The 17355-nt window shown below is 39.0% G+C and overlaps 1 protein-coding gene across 1 annotated transcript in view; it reads left to right on the plus strand.

Annotated features, from left to right (window-relative positions):
* akt3b (v-akt murine thymoma viral oncogene homolog 3b) overlaps window positions 1-17355 on the plus strand; it is a 43190-nt gene that overhangs the window by 13885 nt on the left and 11950 nt on the right. Inside the window, exons 3-8 of the mRNA XM_038278000.1 lie at window positions 9068-9193; window positions 9272-9383; window positions 11394-11538; window positions 11672-11803; window positions 11981-12046; window positions 15771-15839. Of these exons, the coding sequence (XP_038133928.1) occupies window positions 9068-9193; window positions 9272-9383; window positions 11394-11538; window positions 11672-11803; window positions 11981-12046; window positions 15771-15839 (650 nt within the window). The remainder of the gene's footprint in view (window positions 1-9067; window positions 9194-9271; window positions 9384-11393; window positions 11539-11671; window positions 11804-11980; window positions 12047-15770; window positions 15840-17355) is intronic.

Raw genomic sequence — 17355 nt, forward strand, 5'->3', positions numbered from 1 at the left:
AGGAGGCCGGCTTGTTTTGTTTTTATGACCGAAATTGCGGAAAACAACTCGTGAAGTTTGACCCGCTAGAAGAGCGAGGTGCGCTGGGACCCTTTTTCCAGCTGGATCTCCGCTCTTTTTGGCTCTCATGTCCCTCCGTCGTCGGACTAAACTCGTCCCCACTTCCTCACCGCCTCGGCCGTATCTAGACCCACAGCGTGTAGCACAGACCACGCTTCAATACTGAGCATAATTTAAAAATGTCTGTGTCAAGCTCACTGCAACACACTGCTGTAAGAGTATAACCAGGAAGCGAGGTAGGAGGGCAAAATAGGTTTAGCGCCACCGCAGCATGGGAGGGAGAATTACGCCCAGGAGCAACTGGATAAAAATAGACCGGAGGAAAAAAAAAAACATGAATCGATTCTCTTGCGGACGTGTCGATGCATCGGATCGTCGGCTTTTGGATCGATGCATCGATACAAAACGATTATTATTTACACCCCTAATATATATATATATATATATATATATATATATATATACACACACACACAGAGGTTTCAAGTAAAGAAGTACAAATACTTTGTTGCTGTACTTTACTCTATTACTTAATTTTTTTTCCTACTTCTGATTTCTACCCATTAAATTTTTAAAAAGTATCTGTACCTTCTATTCCTTACATTTTTAAAACAAATGTTACTTGTTACTCATGGCTTCATTTTTATGTTTATAAATATTTATTTCATGTCACGTGCGCCATCCAATGCAGATCATTGTCGCCATCCACATCTAGTCAAAACTAGTTTGTTTTTCCTTTTCTGTTCTACTTACATTGCAGTGTCCATAAAATCTATAATACTCCCTCTGCATGAATTATAATAAAGCTATTTATATGCATAAATCAAGCGGAACACTTCAGAGATAGCCGTACAGCTCCACCTGTGAAAGCAAAATCTGCTTGGCTCTCTTTTTGGCCCATCGAGGGCGGTCTTCCCCTCTTTTTTTTTTCTCCAATCTGTGGTCCTCTACCAGAGGCCCGGGAGCTTGAGGGTTCTGTGGCAGGTTTACTCCAGCTGTTCTCTGAGCCCCTGGTATTTATTTATTTATATATGTATTTAAAAGATCTGTGAAAAGGTGTGAGGTGTGAAAACACCCTCAGTTTTTATTTTAAAGTGGTCTAGAATGGGTTTGATCCTTTCTAAATCTAGATTATGTTGCTGGGTAAAACAAACAGGAATGATTCTGCACAAAGCTCAATGGTTTTCATTATTCTGCCCTTTCTGGACTTTTTGGTTCCGTTTAAGTTTTCTTTTTGGGTTCTCAGGTATGCTTTATTTTTTGTTCGGTTTGTCAAGATTAGCATAATTTTTGAATTCCTAGTTTTACTCCCCCTTGTTTCTTTCACTTATTTCTTTTATTTATTTTGGTATCATTTATTCTTTAGTCTAGTTTTAGTTGCAGACGTTAGTTTGATTTCTTTTAGCTCATTAAGTTCTTTCATAGTCACAGTTAGATCCTGTTTTCTCTGATTATTCTTTGTTGCACTTTGATCCACATCGGCTTCCTATCAGCCGATTAATTCAATTCAATTTAGTTTACTTCTATAGCGCCAGTTCACAACCCATGTCATCTAAAGGCACTTTACAATTCAACCAGATCATCCAGTCAAATTGATTAAATTTTCTATCTAAGGAAAACCAGTTGATTGCATTGACTCATTGACTCAAAGGCAATCCCTCACACTAAGCATGCTTGTAGCGACAGTGGAGAGGAAAAACTACCTTTTAACAGGAAGAAACCTCCAGCAGAACCAGGCTCAGTGTGAGCGGCCATCTGCTGAGGCCGACTGGGGTTCAAGGAGACGGAAGCAGAGACACAAAAAGCAGCTGTAAAAGGCGGCCCCGTCCAGGAAACACACAGCCAGGCAGACGAGCTCCGAGCCAGCTCCCATGTCAGAGGATGAAGAGAGGACATTCAGTTAGTCACAGTCAGAGAAACAGGACTACACTGAAAAACAGGCCAATCTCCAACATCTATAAACAAAGGTGTTGATGGCATTATTATTATTATTATTATTATGAGCATATTTTAGGTATAAATCACTGCAGTTCCTTATCTCTCCACTGGACGTCGATGTATTTTTGTAAGATGCCCAAACCTAAACAGGTGGCAGCAATTCGCCATTAATGTGCCTAACTGGACAATTTTAACAGAAAGTCTAATGAGAACAGTGAGTCTATTTAAAGAATTTTAAAATGTGACCTTTATTACAGCTCAGATTTTAAAAGGTTAAACTACTAACTTATGTACAAAGCTGAGTGGGAAACTTGTGCGTTTGGTTCCCTGTAAGCTTCAGCTTAGTGAAAGAATCGTCCCAATGCAAACATTATAGCTAACTAACAAGACTTCAAAAAATATTTAAAAACCGGAGATGTAGATGCTTACTGTAATGGGAAAATTTACAGAAGACTGTTGACATTTCCAAAGTACGCACCATTAAAGTTGAATTCTGAATATGACCAGACTTCTCGTTCAATATGGATGCATGCACGTACGCTAGGGCTGGACGATATAAAAAAAAAAAGCTTATCGATAAAAACAAAAAATGCATATTGATCGATAACGATCATTATTGAAAAGATTTCAAACCATATTTTGTGTGCAGCTCTGCCTGGACATTTTATATTGCTAAATTATTTAATTTTAATAAAGAACACAAACACAGACTTCCAATTAAATCTTTATTTAACCAACTTTTTTAACCATAACAGAATTGTTTTAAAGAAAAATAACTTAAGAGACCTGAGTTATGTTATTAAATACTGACAAATAATAAACTTAAGTGACCAGAAAAGTGACCAAAATAAATAAAACAAATAAATAAATAGAATACCCTATTTGGGTGGGAATAGTACACCACCAGCTTGTGGTAATTAAAAGATTGTAGGACTAGGCTACCATGGAAACTCCACTCAACAAGAACAAAAACCCAAACAAAAATCAACTCACCCTTTAGCCTAGCATTTCTATGGGGGTATTTTTTCTCACCCCTATTCTTCTAGAGGTGCTGCTTTCCCGAAGATTCCACGGAGGACGATGACAATGTGCCCGGCCCTAAACAGCTCGTACTCCTGCGGGTGTGAGTGGCTGAGATGATAATAAAAAAGTTGGTTGTGTTATCAGACTTCGTTTTCACTGGTTCCCTACAAATTTTACAGATGACTGTGGTTTGTTTTAGGGATGCACGATATAATCGGCCCCCTATCGGTATCGGCCTGTATCGGCCTTAAAACTGAATATCGGACATCGGCCGCCCCACCGATATTTAACCCGATATTTGATCAGCTTCTGAGTTTCTAAAGTCTTAAAAAAAAAAAATACTACTTCTTCTTCTTCCTCAAAAACTTCTTTTTTACAGACTTAAATACTTCTAAAGACGAGGGAAAAAATATTGATACATTCAAATATCACAATATCTTCATATGCTGATATATGAAAATGTATATGAAAATATATTTGAGTATATTATTTTTCAAAGTGTCAGAAATGGATAACAAAACTGCTATTTTCAATGACTACTCATTTTTGTCGAGCTTTAACATCGGTATCGATATCGGTTATCGGCTACATGAGTTATAAAATATCGGCTTATCGGCCAAAATACCAATATCGTGCATCCCTAGTTTGTTTTTTGTCCGACTTGCCATGACCGAAATACTGTCGAACTACAAAAACCCTTCTTTGGAACAAATTCCTCCGCCTCTCCTTCATGTGCTCTGTGTTGTGGTTTGAGAGGGCGGCGCTTTGTGACGGCGTGCCTTGGTCCGCGATTGCGATTGGTTGGGAGGAAGTAGTGACTAGCATAAACCTACATGATAGGCTACAATGAGAAGGAAGGAAAACTGCGTGTCTTTATCGAACTTTTGTTCGACCCTCTTTTTTTCTATTGCGCCACATGTCTATCGATCGATATATATCGTTATTGAATTATCGCCCAGCCCTAACGTACGCTTAAACAAAACGTCACTTAAACCATAAGCTGTGACAGAATAAGGTCCACTGGGATCCCATAGTGCACCACAAACACTAAACTAGAGGAGCCCTTACCCTCAAATAAACTTGTCTGCATGTAGTTCAGTGAAATCTACAGTAGAAAGAAAGGTCCTGGAGGTAAAATAGAAATTCAAAGACTGCGTAACAGGCTCTGGCAGAGGACTTAATTGATGCTTCTTCTCTCTTAAGCTGATTAGCATTGTGTTTTCCAGTTATCTGGAATGAATATTGAAATTAAGTTATTCTCCACTTAAATTTCATTAGCAAGACTGCATTCAATAAGTGCTTTAAATGGATTCGTTTCTAAACCTTAACTGAAGAAATTTGAGTTTTCTAAGTAATTATCTACTAAACTTCTATGCTGAAATTCTCCTTTTTTAATGACCGTTACCAAGAGTCAAAATGTCAGCATCTAAAGTTGTTGATATCCAACACAACTTTTTTCCGTCTTGATGAAATGACCTTTATTTTCTCACTCGGTGTTCGTAGCCTGTGAGCGAGAAGGCTGCCCTTTATTCTATCTGCATCATTTGGACCAGAAACGGTACATGAACTCTGCTAGAGCTCAGAATGTTTCTCTGAAAGCCACCCAGGGTATGATTGTCCTGCTGAAGTGTTTTCTTTCTATCCAAGGCGTGTTGGAAAGGACAAAAACACGACTGTTTTTGTTTTGTTTTTAAAAACATCAGCTTCTGTCATGAAAGATGTTTTCTATCCGCCTTACGGTGGACTTGGGCTCAGCTGCTCTCAGCATAAAGACCAGCACCTCTGAACAATGGCTGTTTACCTGCCAGAGGCACAGAAGGCAAAGGCTCCAGGCTGCATTTATTTCCCACACCGCTCTGTGTGTTTCTGTGTCCTTTGCAGTTCATTCATTGGAAGTGTGTGTGTTTTTTTTCTTCATTATTATTTTGGATCTGAGCTGTTGGCGTGAAGCAGGAGGAAGTTTCTCTGTGGCGCTATAAGAGGATGACCTAATACTTAAGTTCCTTCCGCTCGGGCCCCACAAGTCCCTCAATTGTGTTTTGCACCTCTGTGTGTCTTTATGGTTTAGACTCAACACCTGTCAAAAATGTGAACTTTTGATTAATTAAAAGATTTAAAAATCAAATCTTTAGTCTGGGTGTTGTTCATAAAAGCTAACAACACTTTTTATATTTTTGAAGATTTGTTTTTCTTTGGCTGCTAAACCAGAAATCTGAAATGCTTGTGAAGGGATTTAAAATACTGCTGAATAAAACTGTCGTAAACAGATAAAATGTGACACAAATGACCAATTAAGTCAAATATAATTAGAATTTAGGATCCGACATGTAATAACCTTGAAGGCCATCTTTTTCATAATATTAAGTTAAACTGGTTTTGCAGTCAGCAAAACGCAGAGTTAAAAAAAAAAACATGCTGCACTCAGGGCTGCAGGTTTGCTTGAAGAAAATACTTTTCTTTTCAACTGACTCCGTATGCTAGGGCATAAATGAGATCTAGAGGAAGGGCCGTATTAATTAACTGCTGTTTTTCACATTAAAAGATGTTAAATAAATCTACAGCGATTGGCTCCATCTTTTCCTTCGGTTAATCTCGATTCTTGCTGTTCAGACCTTGCCCCAGTTGTTCAGATACTGTTTTCTTATCCTCATACAGATCACTAACGTCAGTGAACTATGATTATTCAGTATGTTTTACGTATAAGGCTTAAAGCCTATGTGGCCTATTAATCTGAGCTGTAAATCCCACATTGCAGCTGGCTGCTGTTCTGGCCTCCTAAACTAACTTGAACCTCATTACAGCTTCGCTCAGCTTCCCCTGAAGGCAAAGTCTCTCATCTCCTGTGAAAGGTACATTAGATGCCCACTGCTTTAACACCAACTTTACAGCACTAGTAGGGGGGCTTGTTAGGGTAGGTACAGCAACAAGTCTGGTTCAGCTTTAGTTGTCAGGATGGTTGACTGCTACGTATCAGCAAACCATGTGAATTAAGACCTGTGTGTTTTTAAAGTGATACAATTAAGAGATAATTAATATCTATTAAATCTATCCATCAATTAATATGAATAAGATAAATTATTTTGGAGTCAACTTCCAAGTTTTGTTTCTCTTTTACTTAACTTCCCAGTGTTTTAATCACTTTGCTACCTTAGCACCTTTTTAAAACCAAAAAAACTTGTTTATGCTGCATTAAACAAATATATAATAGGCATAGAGAGCCGGGATGTTAATATTTAAAGCCAGGCTGAAACAGTTAATGAGGTAGATTGCGAAGAATCGATTATCGTCAACTAATTTAGCAATCAGCTAATCATTAGCTGGAGTACACAGAATGTCATTAGCTGAAAGAGCAACCCACTAATAGCAGTAATTACATAAAACGATGTAAAAACATTTTCCTTTTTTGTCTGTGGATATGCACCAAACGCGATACCTCAAGTCATCTAGTTTTAGCTTCACTTGGTTGAAATTCTGGAGAAAATATTTATTAATGTACATTTTGTCATCTGATTAGCAATTAATCATTTTTAATTTTTTTATTTTTTAAGAGAAGGATTAAACAATTAGCTAAATCAGTGGTTCCCAAAGTGTGGGGCGGGCCCCCTAGGGGGGGCGCAATGCCATTGCAGGGGGGGGCGCGGGAAGCGGTATGAGTGAAGAAAAAAAAAAAAAGAAAAAAAAAAACAGTGCTTGCTTGACTGAGCATAATGGACAGTTGTGACACTGCAGCCCAGATTTGAGAAGATCTGCAGCAACAAGCAGGCTCACTACAGCCACTGAAAAGCTGGGAGGATTAAAGTACAAAGGAAAAAACTCTCAATGTTTTCACTCCATTTTGCACAGAGGCTTTTTTAATGTATAGATTATAGCAAAGTTAAATATTGTTATAAATAAAAAAAAAGAAATATGTTTAAAATAACACAGACAACAAAGAATCCTCTTCTAATCTACAGTATAGAACTATGAAAAAATACAGTTACACAAAAGTGTTCCACTGTAAAGATGGTGTGTAGTTGTTTTGTTGCAACCTGAAGTGTGAAATAAACTTCAGTGGAGTTTGAAAACAAAATATGTGTATAGATTTATTATATGTGGTTGAACGATGTGTGTGCCCAGTTGATTCTTTTTTTTTTTTTTTTGGGGGGTCGGGGGGTTATGGGGGGGCGTGGACATTTTATTGTAATCCAAAGGGGGGCCCAGAAGAAAATCTTTGGGAACCACTGAGCTAAATAAACATTGATTGCAACGCTAATTTTTTAGCAGTCAAAGCGTGGTGATATCACAGGGTTCCCGCGGGTCCTTAAAAAGTCTTAAAATGCATTGAATTCTTTAAAATAAAACTAAGGCCTTAATTGGTATTAAAATGTCTTAAATCAGTCTTTCGTAGGTCTTAATTTTTAAAACATAAATAGGATGATTTTTATTACGATTTATTTTTGTACGTTAATCTAAATAAAACATTAAAATTGACAATTTTTTTTTTTTTTTATATAAAAAAATAAAAAATAACAGGTTCCGTTCCGTCCCGATAGCGGAACCAATAAAAGCATTGTTGTGGCCGGGACATTTGGGAGATGCGCCATTAACTTTTTGTCTGGAAAATATGAGCAAGTGTAAATGTAACCAAAATTGTCTCCAGCCAAGAGTTTTCTCCATGGCTAAAACCAGGGAACATACATGAGGCTCAGTGGATTTAGTGCAAGAAGCGATTCAAGCTCAGAACGATGGGATTTAAGGCAGTGGAGTCGCACATGCGAAACGCGAAACACAAAGCGTCAAAATGGAGTTACAGAGAAACAGCCGGTATTTCTCAGTTTGGTTCGACCCTTGTCTCTGCAACGCCTCCACTTATCACCAAATCAAACATACTGAGAAAACGATGCAAAGAAAAATAGCTGCAAAAAAGACTTAGCACTGGTTATGTTGGGGCTTTAAAACTGATTTGTTTTGTTCCCTGCTAAAACAAAGTTTGTTAATTCAGTTAAATAATTGTTAAAATATATCTGTCATTTGTGTGTTTTTAGCTTTCTTCCTGTATGGAAATCTTTTCAGTCATCCAGGTCATAGTCATTCCAAAAAAGTTAAAAGAAAAAAACAATCCACTCATCTTTGTTTCCAAGTTTGAAGACGTTTCTCTTCCCATCCAGGAAGTTTTTTCAATTCGGTGTCAGTTGAGTTTGAGGCTTGTTTTGGCTTAGAAAACATGCATAGAGGGGACCAAAACACCTCGCCTATTTCAGCCAGGCCAACAATTCCTTCTAATGACCCTCTTTCAGAGACATAGACAGGTATCGGTTATTACAGCCTCACTAAGAAACCAAACGACCCCCATTCCTAAGGGGCGGACCCCTTTATCCGCTTCACTTTGCATGTTTTCTAAGCCAAAACAAGGTTTGTTTGTTTTGTTTTTTTTTTGGTCCACTCTGTAAAGCCTTGACCTCAAAGATATTTCTGACACTTTGTATTGAAAAAGCTTCCTGGATGGGAAACGAAACGTCTTCACACTTGGAAACAAAGTCCAAGTAACTTGTAACTTTTTTTTTATGGAGAAGATTACCACCTGATTGGTTCTGGTACCTTTTTTTCTGGTGGTGGTGGACATTACAACATTTAGAAGCATTGGGAACATGTAGGAAAAACCTTTTGTGAGTTTTCTAGATTCTCACAAAATCATTTTATTGACTTGTTGCCTTGCAGCAAGAAGGTTCTGGGTTCGATTCCTCGCCCGGAGTCCCCTGCATGCATGGGTTTTCTCTGGGTACTCCTGGCTTCCTCTCACTGTCCAAAACATGACTATTAGGTTTATTGGCTTCTTTAAATTCTCCTTAGGTGTGATTGGGTATGGTTATTGTTGTCTGTCTCGGTTTCCCTGTGCCCGACTGCCGACCTGTCCAGGGTGTCTCTCACCCGTAGACTGCCAGAGATTGGCACCGGCCCCGCCGTTATCCTGACAAGGACTAAGCGGGAGAAAATGGATGGATGGATAGATGACATTATGTGGTAATATAAGAAGGTAACTTTTTGCTCTGTTTGCTTCTCCCTGCAGGCGAATACATCAAGAACTGGCGACCACGTTACTTTCTGCTCAAGACGGACGGCTCCTTCATTGGATACAAGGACAAACCCCAGGACTCGGACCTGGCCTATCCACTCAACAACTTCTCTGTAGCAAGTAAGGCATGAGTAGAGCATCCCACCCTTCAGCCTCTACATAGTCAGATATATGTAGTTAAATATATTTTGTTTTCAGAATGTCAGCTGATGAAGACAGAACGACCCAAACCAAACACATTCATCATCCGCTGTCTGCAGTGGACCACCGTCATCGAGAGGACCTTTCATGTCGACACTCCTGATGAGAGGTTAGCCTTCGTCTTGCCCTCCAGACAGAACCTTGCTGGTTTTGTTGACAGAAAGGGACTCTTGTGTTCAGCCCCTTTGAGTCCTTCAGCCATTTTATTAAAGCACAAAACTTGCCTTTATATCCAACAAATGGCTTTTTCTGATTTTAATATTTTGTTGCTGTTAGCTGGAGGCTACCAAACCAAAATGCCAGAATCAAGTGCTTCTATGTTTCATTCTTTTTGGTACCAGTTTCAACCTTGAAATGTACTTCTTTGATTATAAAACAGACAAGCAAAGCACTGCTTAATTAATTTGGCTTTCCGGGGAAATATCACTTTAAATATGTTTTCACAGATCAAGAAAATATGTGAGAAAGATCAGACAACTCAGTTAGCTGATTATCTTTAAGTTTATCATACAGTGAACCTTTTTTTTTTTTTTTTTTTTTTTTTTTTTGCGCTTTTTGGGCCTCTTCTCTACTCATGCACAACAAGTTTTTTTGGATTGGGCCAATTTATGCCTTATATAGTGTCCTGCGTTGTGTAGTATACAGGTGGTAGCGATGGAGATTATCCTCGCACGACCACCTCCTGATCATGAAATCGCAAGGTCAGGAGAAAATCAAATATGTTTGAAATCAGTCGTCCCTCGTAAGGTGTTCATGAGAGAATCCTGCTGTAGAAGCAGAACTACGAGCCCATATACCAGAACCTCTGCGGATGTGCAAACAAGTGAGTTTTTCTTCTTCCAGATTGATGAGTCCGACTAGCGGTATTTCTCGGCGCTGGGTTTGAACCACCACGCACGTGGTTTTTGGACGTACAGTGTGAGCAGGTAGATTGCATCGGAGCATCGGGCCGTAGAGTTTAAGAACATACACTGTGAGGTGTGAATTTTTAAACCCTGCGGTTAAATTGTACAGATTGAGCTGTAGATGAGTACAACGATGGAAAACATTGTAAAAGTGTATGGCTGCCCTAAGGGTTAGGACACTATGGACATTAGGGGTGGAACGGTTCACAAAACGGTTTGGTTCGGTTCACGATTTCGTGGTCACGGTTTTCGGTTCGGTATATGTTGATTGTTACACCGAAATCCCATAAAAATTAATGAAATTAATGAAAAAAATCCCCAAAAATTAATTAATTGTAAATATTTTTTATGATCCGCGGAAACCCTGGATCATTTCCGCATGTTTTGCTGCTTTGAATTTAATCATCTCAAATCGCATGCCCTCTCCGATCTCCAAGAAGGAGCCACAGAGGAGGCTGTAGGCTTTGCTTTGAGCAGCCGGTCTGGAGCGCAGTGGGGCGGAGCGCTCACGGATTATATGGGATTTCGGGGTTAGCCTGACATGTTGGTCATGTTGCTGTTAGCATAAACAAAACGTGTTGCACAATGCTTGCACACTGTTGCACTTTTATCCACAACTTTCTTCCCGCCGTCATCGTAGGTCACTCTAAATGCAAAGTGGTCCCATACAGCAGACCTATAAAGTGCTGCTGGCGCGTCTTCCAACTCCTGTTCTTTCCCACTCGCCATACCCACACAATTCTCCACAACAACTGATTTTTTTTTCCCCCTGCTACACCCGGCTACGCTGCTTTGCTTCTTCTTCTTCTTGTTTACTACTGGTGGTTGGCTTTGGTCGCAGTACCGCCACCTTCTGCTCTGGAGTGTAAACGCTTCGCCATGAGAAAAAGGAGCAGCGCATGAACCGAATGAAACACACGTGAATCAAACCGAGACAGTCGAACCGAACGGTTCGGACGGTTTTCATAAATCGTCCCATCACTAATATATATATATACACTTTTTTCTGTGCGGCCCGGTACCGGTCCGCGGCCCGGTGGTTGGGGACCACTGCTCTAATGGACAGTGGTAACATTACAACCCTGAAAGAAATTCCTATCGATTAATTGGATAAAGAATTTTAAACTTGACAAACCATTAATTAGCACTTAATCCTAAGTCAATTATTTGTTTAAATCCCTAATTCATTTGAAACCCTTTTCTGCCCCCACTAGGGACGAGTGGGCGGAGGCCATCCAGATGGTAGCAGAGTCACTGGCTAAGCAGGAGGAGGAAGGCATCCTGTGCAGCCCCACTTCCCAGATCGAGAACGTTAACGAGGAGGAGATGGACACCTCCATCAGCCACTACAAACGAAAGGTCCGCAGGCTTTACGTCGATCAGAACCGTCCAACCTGTCTGTGTGGTCTGACTGGTTCTGTTGGTGAATGTACAGAAACTCGCATCATTGTTTTATCTTCATGTCCAAGCTTCTCTCTTGTGTTCTGTCCAGACAATGAATGACTTTGACTATCTGAAGCTTCTGGGTAAAGGCACGTTTGGGAAAGTCATTCTGGTGAGGGAGAAGGCGAGTGGCACCTACTATGCCATGAAGATCCTGAAGAAGGAAGTCATTATAGCCAAGGTCTCATCATCATCAGAAACACTTATTTATTCTTGGACACATCAAGTATCGCCTAACGCTTCTTAAAGTGACCTTTCAGATTCTTTTTGATTGTGAATTTAGCTCATTAATGACCAGTTTTATAGAGTGAATATTATTTAGTGACTAATTACTTCTTTCTAACCTGTCTCATCACAGGATGAAGTCGCTCACACGCTCACAGAAAGTAGAGTATTGAAAAACACTAGACATCCGTTCCTAACGGTAAGTATTTCCGCAAATATTCAACGGATAAATCTGGATTTATTAAGTTTGGATCAAAGAAGCTCAGAAGGAAAATTTACTTTCATAGTTGTGGAGCCTTAACCCATTTAGGCCTAAAACGCCTGGAAAAAACACCTTAAAAACCTATGGCCGATTTTAAAAAATACCCCTAAAACCTGAAGTTTTTCTGTAAATTCAGCAACTGTGTCAACGCCTTAATTATTGATATCTCAGCTTCTGTAGCAGATAGAACTCAAAATATATTTTATCTTTGAAATTCTTCCAAAAAAAAATGTGAAAAGCAGTAATCAAAAAAAAAAAAATTCAACCTTTTATTTTTTCCATATGTGATCATGTCTTCATTGAGAATGTGCAATATAAAACGTTTTCAAAATAAAGAACAAACATTACATAAATAACTATCTGATGATTACTTATTAACAGTATTATTATGCATAATAATGCATATGTCTGTGTTATAAATTGCATACAACCTACCTCCAGATGGCCACAAATCTGTCCCGGGACATATTTTGGGGGAACTGCGTCCTGAAGAGAGGTTTACATACACAGCCCAATAAATGTCTTCATCTCCGTCACAGTCACGGGTGACCACTTTGCCATCTTTGCTCTTGTTGGAGTTTGGTTTGTTTGGTCACTGTACCTATTCGTCTCGGTAACTAGATGCATCCAAAGTTCTTCATTAAAAATATGCTCAAATGCCTGCAGCGGTGTGGCGTCTGCAGGCAAATCAACTTTCACTCCAGGTGTGCGGTTGAAAACACTCCGTGCATTGCGGTGGTAGTTCGATTGGTTCAGCGCGTTCAAAGTCATCATTTCATCTATACCGTCATCAAAGCCGACACACTCCTCAAAATCACTGCCTTCCGACAACTCTTCTCTGTCAAACTCCTCCATGTTTGCTTGAAAAAAACTTCTTTCTTCTTGCTTGACTTATATGCTCTCCCGGCGTCAATGGTAGAATGACGCAACAGCACCCCCGGCTTGAATGGTAGAAATGCGGTAATGCTTTCCCGGCCTAAATGGGTTAATGGTATCTGAAAGGCTTTATGGTTCCATCTCATCAGAATATTCCAAAAAAAAAACCAGAAAAGACTGAAATTCTGCCGGATAGCAGTTAATTGGGGCTTTTATTTTCCCAGATCTTTGTTCTGGTTGTCTAAAAACATCTCAAAAATCCTTTAGACACTGAAATGTGAGAGTTTGCTGTAGTTTTTTTTAGTGAGGCATCCTGGTTCAGTCTGAGTGGGATCAGTTCCTGAGCAAAGCTCAACCTCTCTCAAAGCTCTGCTCCTGACTGTACCAGGAAAGAATAGCATCAAAACATCCAAGAGCAACTTCTTCCAAGGATCCAGAAACAACCTGGTGAGGATGTGTTTTTATGGTTCAAGCCACGTGACGCCTTCTGAACCCTTAGACCTGCAGCCAGGACACGTTCCAGTTCTTTTCCCTATGAAGGACCTGTGAGGCCAACAAACTGATTAAATCTAAGCACTGATTAGGACTAGAATGAATCATTCATTCAATACTTTTTAAATAGAAAGCAGACTTTTAAAATCCTAATTTCCTCTAAATTGAAGTCAAATAACGGGGATATGAATTTATTTCCAATTAAGCCTTAGGCTCTGATGTAAACAGGAAGCAATTTTACGCGTATGGGACAAGGAAGGGTGACAATGAAGTGGTTGTTTTGTTTTGTTTTTTTGTTGATGTAATTTTTTAGTGACTGAGTTTTTAAAGGAAATCTCCGGTCAGCGAGGAAAAATCAATGGATCATTATCTATACCTAAAAAAACATATATGAAACAGACTTTTGGACAGAGAAAAAAAAACACATATGAAGCCAAAATTTGGAAGAAGAATGTTTTCAAGATGACTTGGATAATAGCGTGTTGTGACAAACACCAGATACAGCACTGGGACTTGATCAACAGCCGATACCGCACCGTGATGTCACTAGGGGTGTAAATAATAATCGTTTCGTATCGATGCATCGATCCAACAGCCGACGATCCGATGCATCGACACGTCCGCAAGAGAATCGATTCATGTTTTTATTTCCCTCCAGTCTATTTTTATCCATTTGCTCCTGGGCGTAATTCTCCCTCCCGTGCTGCGGTGGTGCTAAACCTATTTTGCCCTCCTACCTCGCTTCCTGGTTATACTCTTACAGCAGTGTGTTGCAGTAAGCTTGACACAGACATTTTTAAATCATGCTCAGTATTGAAGCGTGGTCTGTGCTACACGCTGTGGGTCTAGATACGGCCGAGGCAGCGAGGAAGTGGGGGCGAGTTTAGTCCGATGACGGAGGGACATGAGGGCCAAAAAGAGCTGAGATCCAGGTGGAAAAAGGGTCCCAGCGTTCTCGCGCACCTTATTCTTCTAGCGGGTCAAACTTCACGAGTTGTTTTCCGCAATTTCGGTCATAAAAACAAAACAAGACGGCCTCCTGTCTGCGGCGCTGTTTGAAGTCAGCTACAATTTGGGAGAGGAGCAGCGGAGCGTCTGTGGAGGGGGGGGACGTCTGGAGCCGAGGTATCGCATTGCACTCATTGCACTGATTTTGTGCAGTATTTTTTGATGCGAGGCCTTTCAGAATCTATAACGCAGGGGTATTATTATTTTTCAGGAAATTAGGTTTTAATAGGAATAGGTGGAGTGCAACTTTTCTACTTCTGTTATTTTCTGTATTTTCTCAAAAAATGCATAACGATATTACAGCTTTCATTGATTTATTTCAAATTTGAAACATTGTCAAGCCTGTAAGGTGTAAAAAAATATGAACCAAATAATCGAATCGTGGTGTATTCTTGAGTATCGAAAATAATTGAATCTTTGGGTCAGGAAATCGATACTAAATCGAATCGCCATGATGGATGTGATTTACATCCCTAGACGTTACAAACCTGTAGGTGGCAGTAGTGTTCTTTGACGAATATGGATGCCTCTAGTAAAGCACATTCAAAGGAAAATTACTCTGAATTAAAAACTTTTATAATTTATTGAACAGGATGGTTAATTTCATATTTAAAGTACTTTCAGATGTTTGATTCCTGAATATGACCGGACTTTTCCTTTAAGTTAAGCATCTGTGACGTGCCTTATACATCACAGCTGCTGCTTCTTCAGAACCTTCTGAACAGTGTAGCTCATATTTCAGCCTCTTTGACAACTTTAAAACATTCTGTGTTTAAATCTGTTAAACGTTCTGAGCTTGAATGTTCTTTAGTGGAGCGCTACATATGTGGCTCCTGTGGGGGTTTTTTTTACCTCAGAGCCTAAAACAACATTAAAACTGTAAATCTCTTTCAGCTCAGTATACATTTTTAACATGTTCAATTAAGTAGTGATATGAAAAAGTTAAAAAATAATTTTTTTCCATTCCTCTATATTATTTAAAGAAAGAAACTCTTATCTCTTCACTGTTGGCTTCAGCTTAAAAAGCGACTGAACAAATGATACATGGATTAACCTGTAGTCAGGATAATGAGCAGTAGTTATAGCTGCTAAATAAATAGCTAAATTTACATTTGTATTTTTTTTTTCTTCAATATAGAAACATGAAGGCCACTGTGCCTGAATGGAAACGTATCATATAAATTCAGTCAGTTTAACATTGAAGATGCCTCAGAAACTTTGCTCCATGACCATTTAGGATGCACTCGTTTCAGATGTACTTACCGTGTTGTCTTCTGTCTTACAGTCTTTAAAGTACTCCTTCCAAACCAAGGATCGGCTTTGCTTTGTAATGGAATACGTCAATGGAGGAGAGGTAATCTGCTGTTGGGGAGCTGTGAGGCTCATTGCCAATTTTATGCATTTACCTATGGAGGATAAAAAGTGCCAAAATTAAATAAATAAATACAGCATTAAATAAATAATTAAATGTGAAATTAAATAAATAAATGTGTCATTAATTAATTAAAACCACGTCACTAATATAAAGTGCCACAATTAAATAAATAAATACAGCGATAAACAATTAATTAAATGTTAGGGGGCGGGGTTAACGCGAATCGAGTCGCCACCTACTGTATCAGAGTATGTTCACAACCTGTGGATCACAGTCTCTGTAATCGATTTGCTTCGCCTTAATGTGCAGGGTGACCAATCAGGTGTTAGATAACCGCCCCATAACTTTGATGGGTGAGTTTGACAGATTCTTTTAATGGTTTCGATGCACTGCGACACAGGACCATGAAATAATTAAATGCACACTGAAGTAATTATATATATATTTTTTAATAAAATGAAGACATATTTTATTAAACTAATGACACATTTATATATTTAATTCCTTATTTATTTAATGAATTACACATTAAATTAATTGTTTATCGCTGTATTTATTTATTTAATTGTGGCACTTTATATTAGTGACGTGGTTTTAATTAATGAATGACAAATTTAATTATTTAATTCCACATTTAATTAATTATTGACACATTTAATTATTTATTTAATGCTGTATTTATTTATTTAATTTTGGCACTTTTTATCCTCCATATTTATCTGTATAGTCTAATGCTTAATGTGGAGTCTGAGGGTCAGACGCCTAACATAGAGGCATCAGAATCTCTATTGATGCCGTCGAGAGCGTTATCCACCACTGGGAGGCAGATGCGTGCTAAAACAACCAAACATGAGCAAAGTTTGGAAATGCATTCTGGGTAATATCCGCCCAAAGTTGACCTGACTTGTTACTAAGTGTTAAGCTGACCTTTACATTAATATAATCTCCTGTTTGATTTAATTAGATCTATAATGTAATACAATACGAAAATAGTCTGATACTGATATTTAATGATTAACCTTAAGAGTTGACCATTTATGGTTATATAGATATTAAGACTTAGAATAATTTAATTCAATTCAGTTTATTTATATAGCGCCAATTGACAGTACATGTCATCTCAAGGCACTTTACAGTTCAACCAGATCATACAGTCAAATTGATTCAAAGTTTTCTATCTAAGGTAAACCAATCGAATGCAATCCCTCACACTAAGTATGCTTGTAGCGACAGTGGAGAGAAAAAAAATCCCTGTTAATGGGAAGAAACCTCCACCAGAACCAGGCTCAGTGTGAGCGGCCATCTGCTGAGGCCGACTGGGGTTCAAGAAGACAGAAGCAGAGGTAGAAAAAGCAGCTGTAAAAGGCGGCCCTGCCCAGGAAACACACAGCCAGGCAGACAAGCTTTGAGCAAACTCCCATGTCAGAGGATGATGAGAGCACATCTGCGAGTCACAGTCAGAGAAACAGGACTACACTGAAAAAACAGGCCGATC

This window comes from Cyprinodon tularosa, unplaced genomic scaffold, assembly GCF_016077235.1.
Source record: "Cyprinodon tularosa strain WSP-4 unplaced genomic scaffold, ASM1607723v1 ctg137, whole genome shotgun sequence".
Lineage (NCBI taxonomy): Eukaryota > Metazoa > Chordata > Actinopteri > Cyprinodontiformes > Cyprinodontidae > Cyprinodon > Cyprinodon tularosa.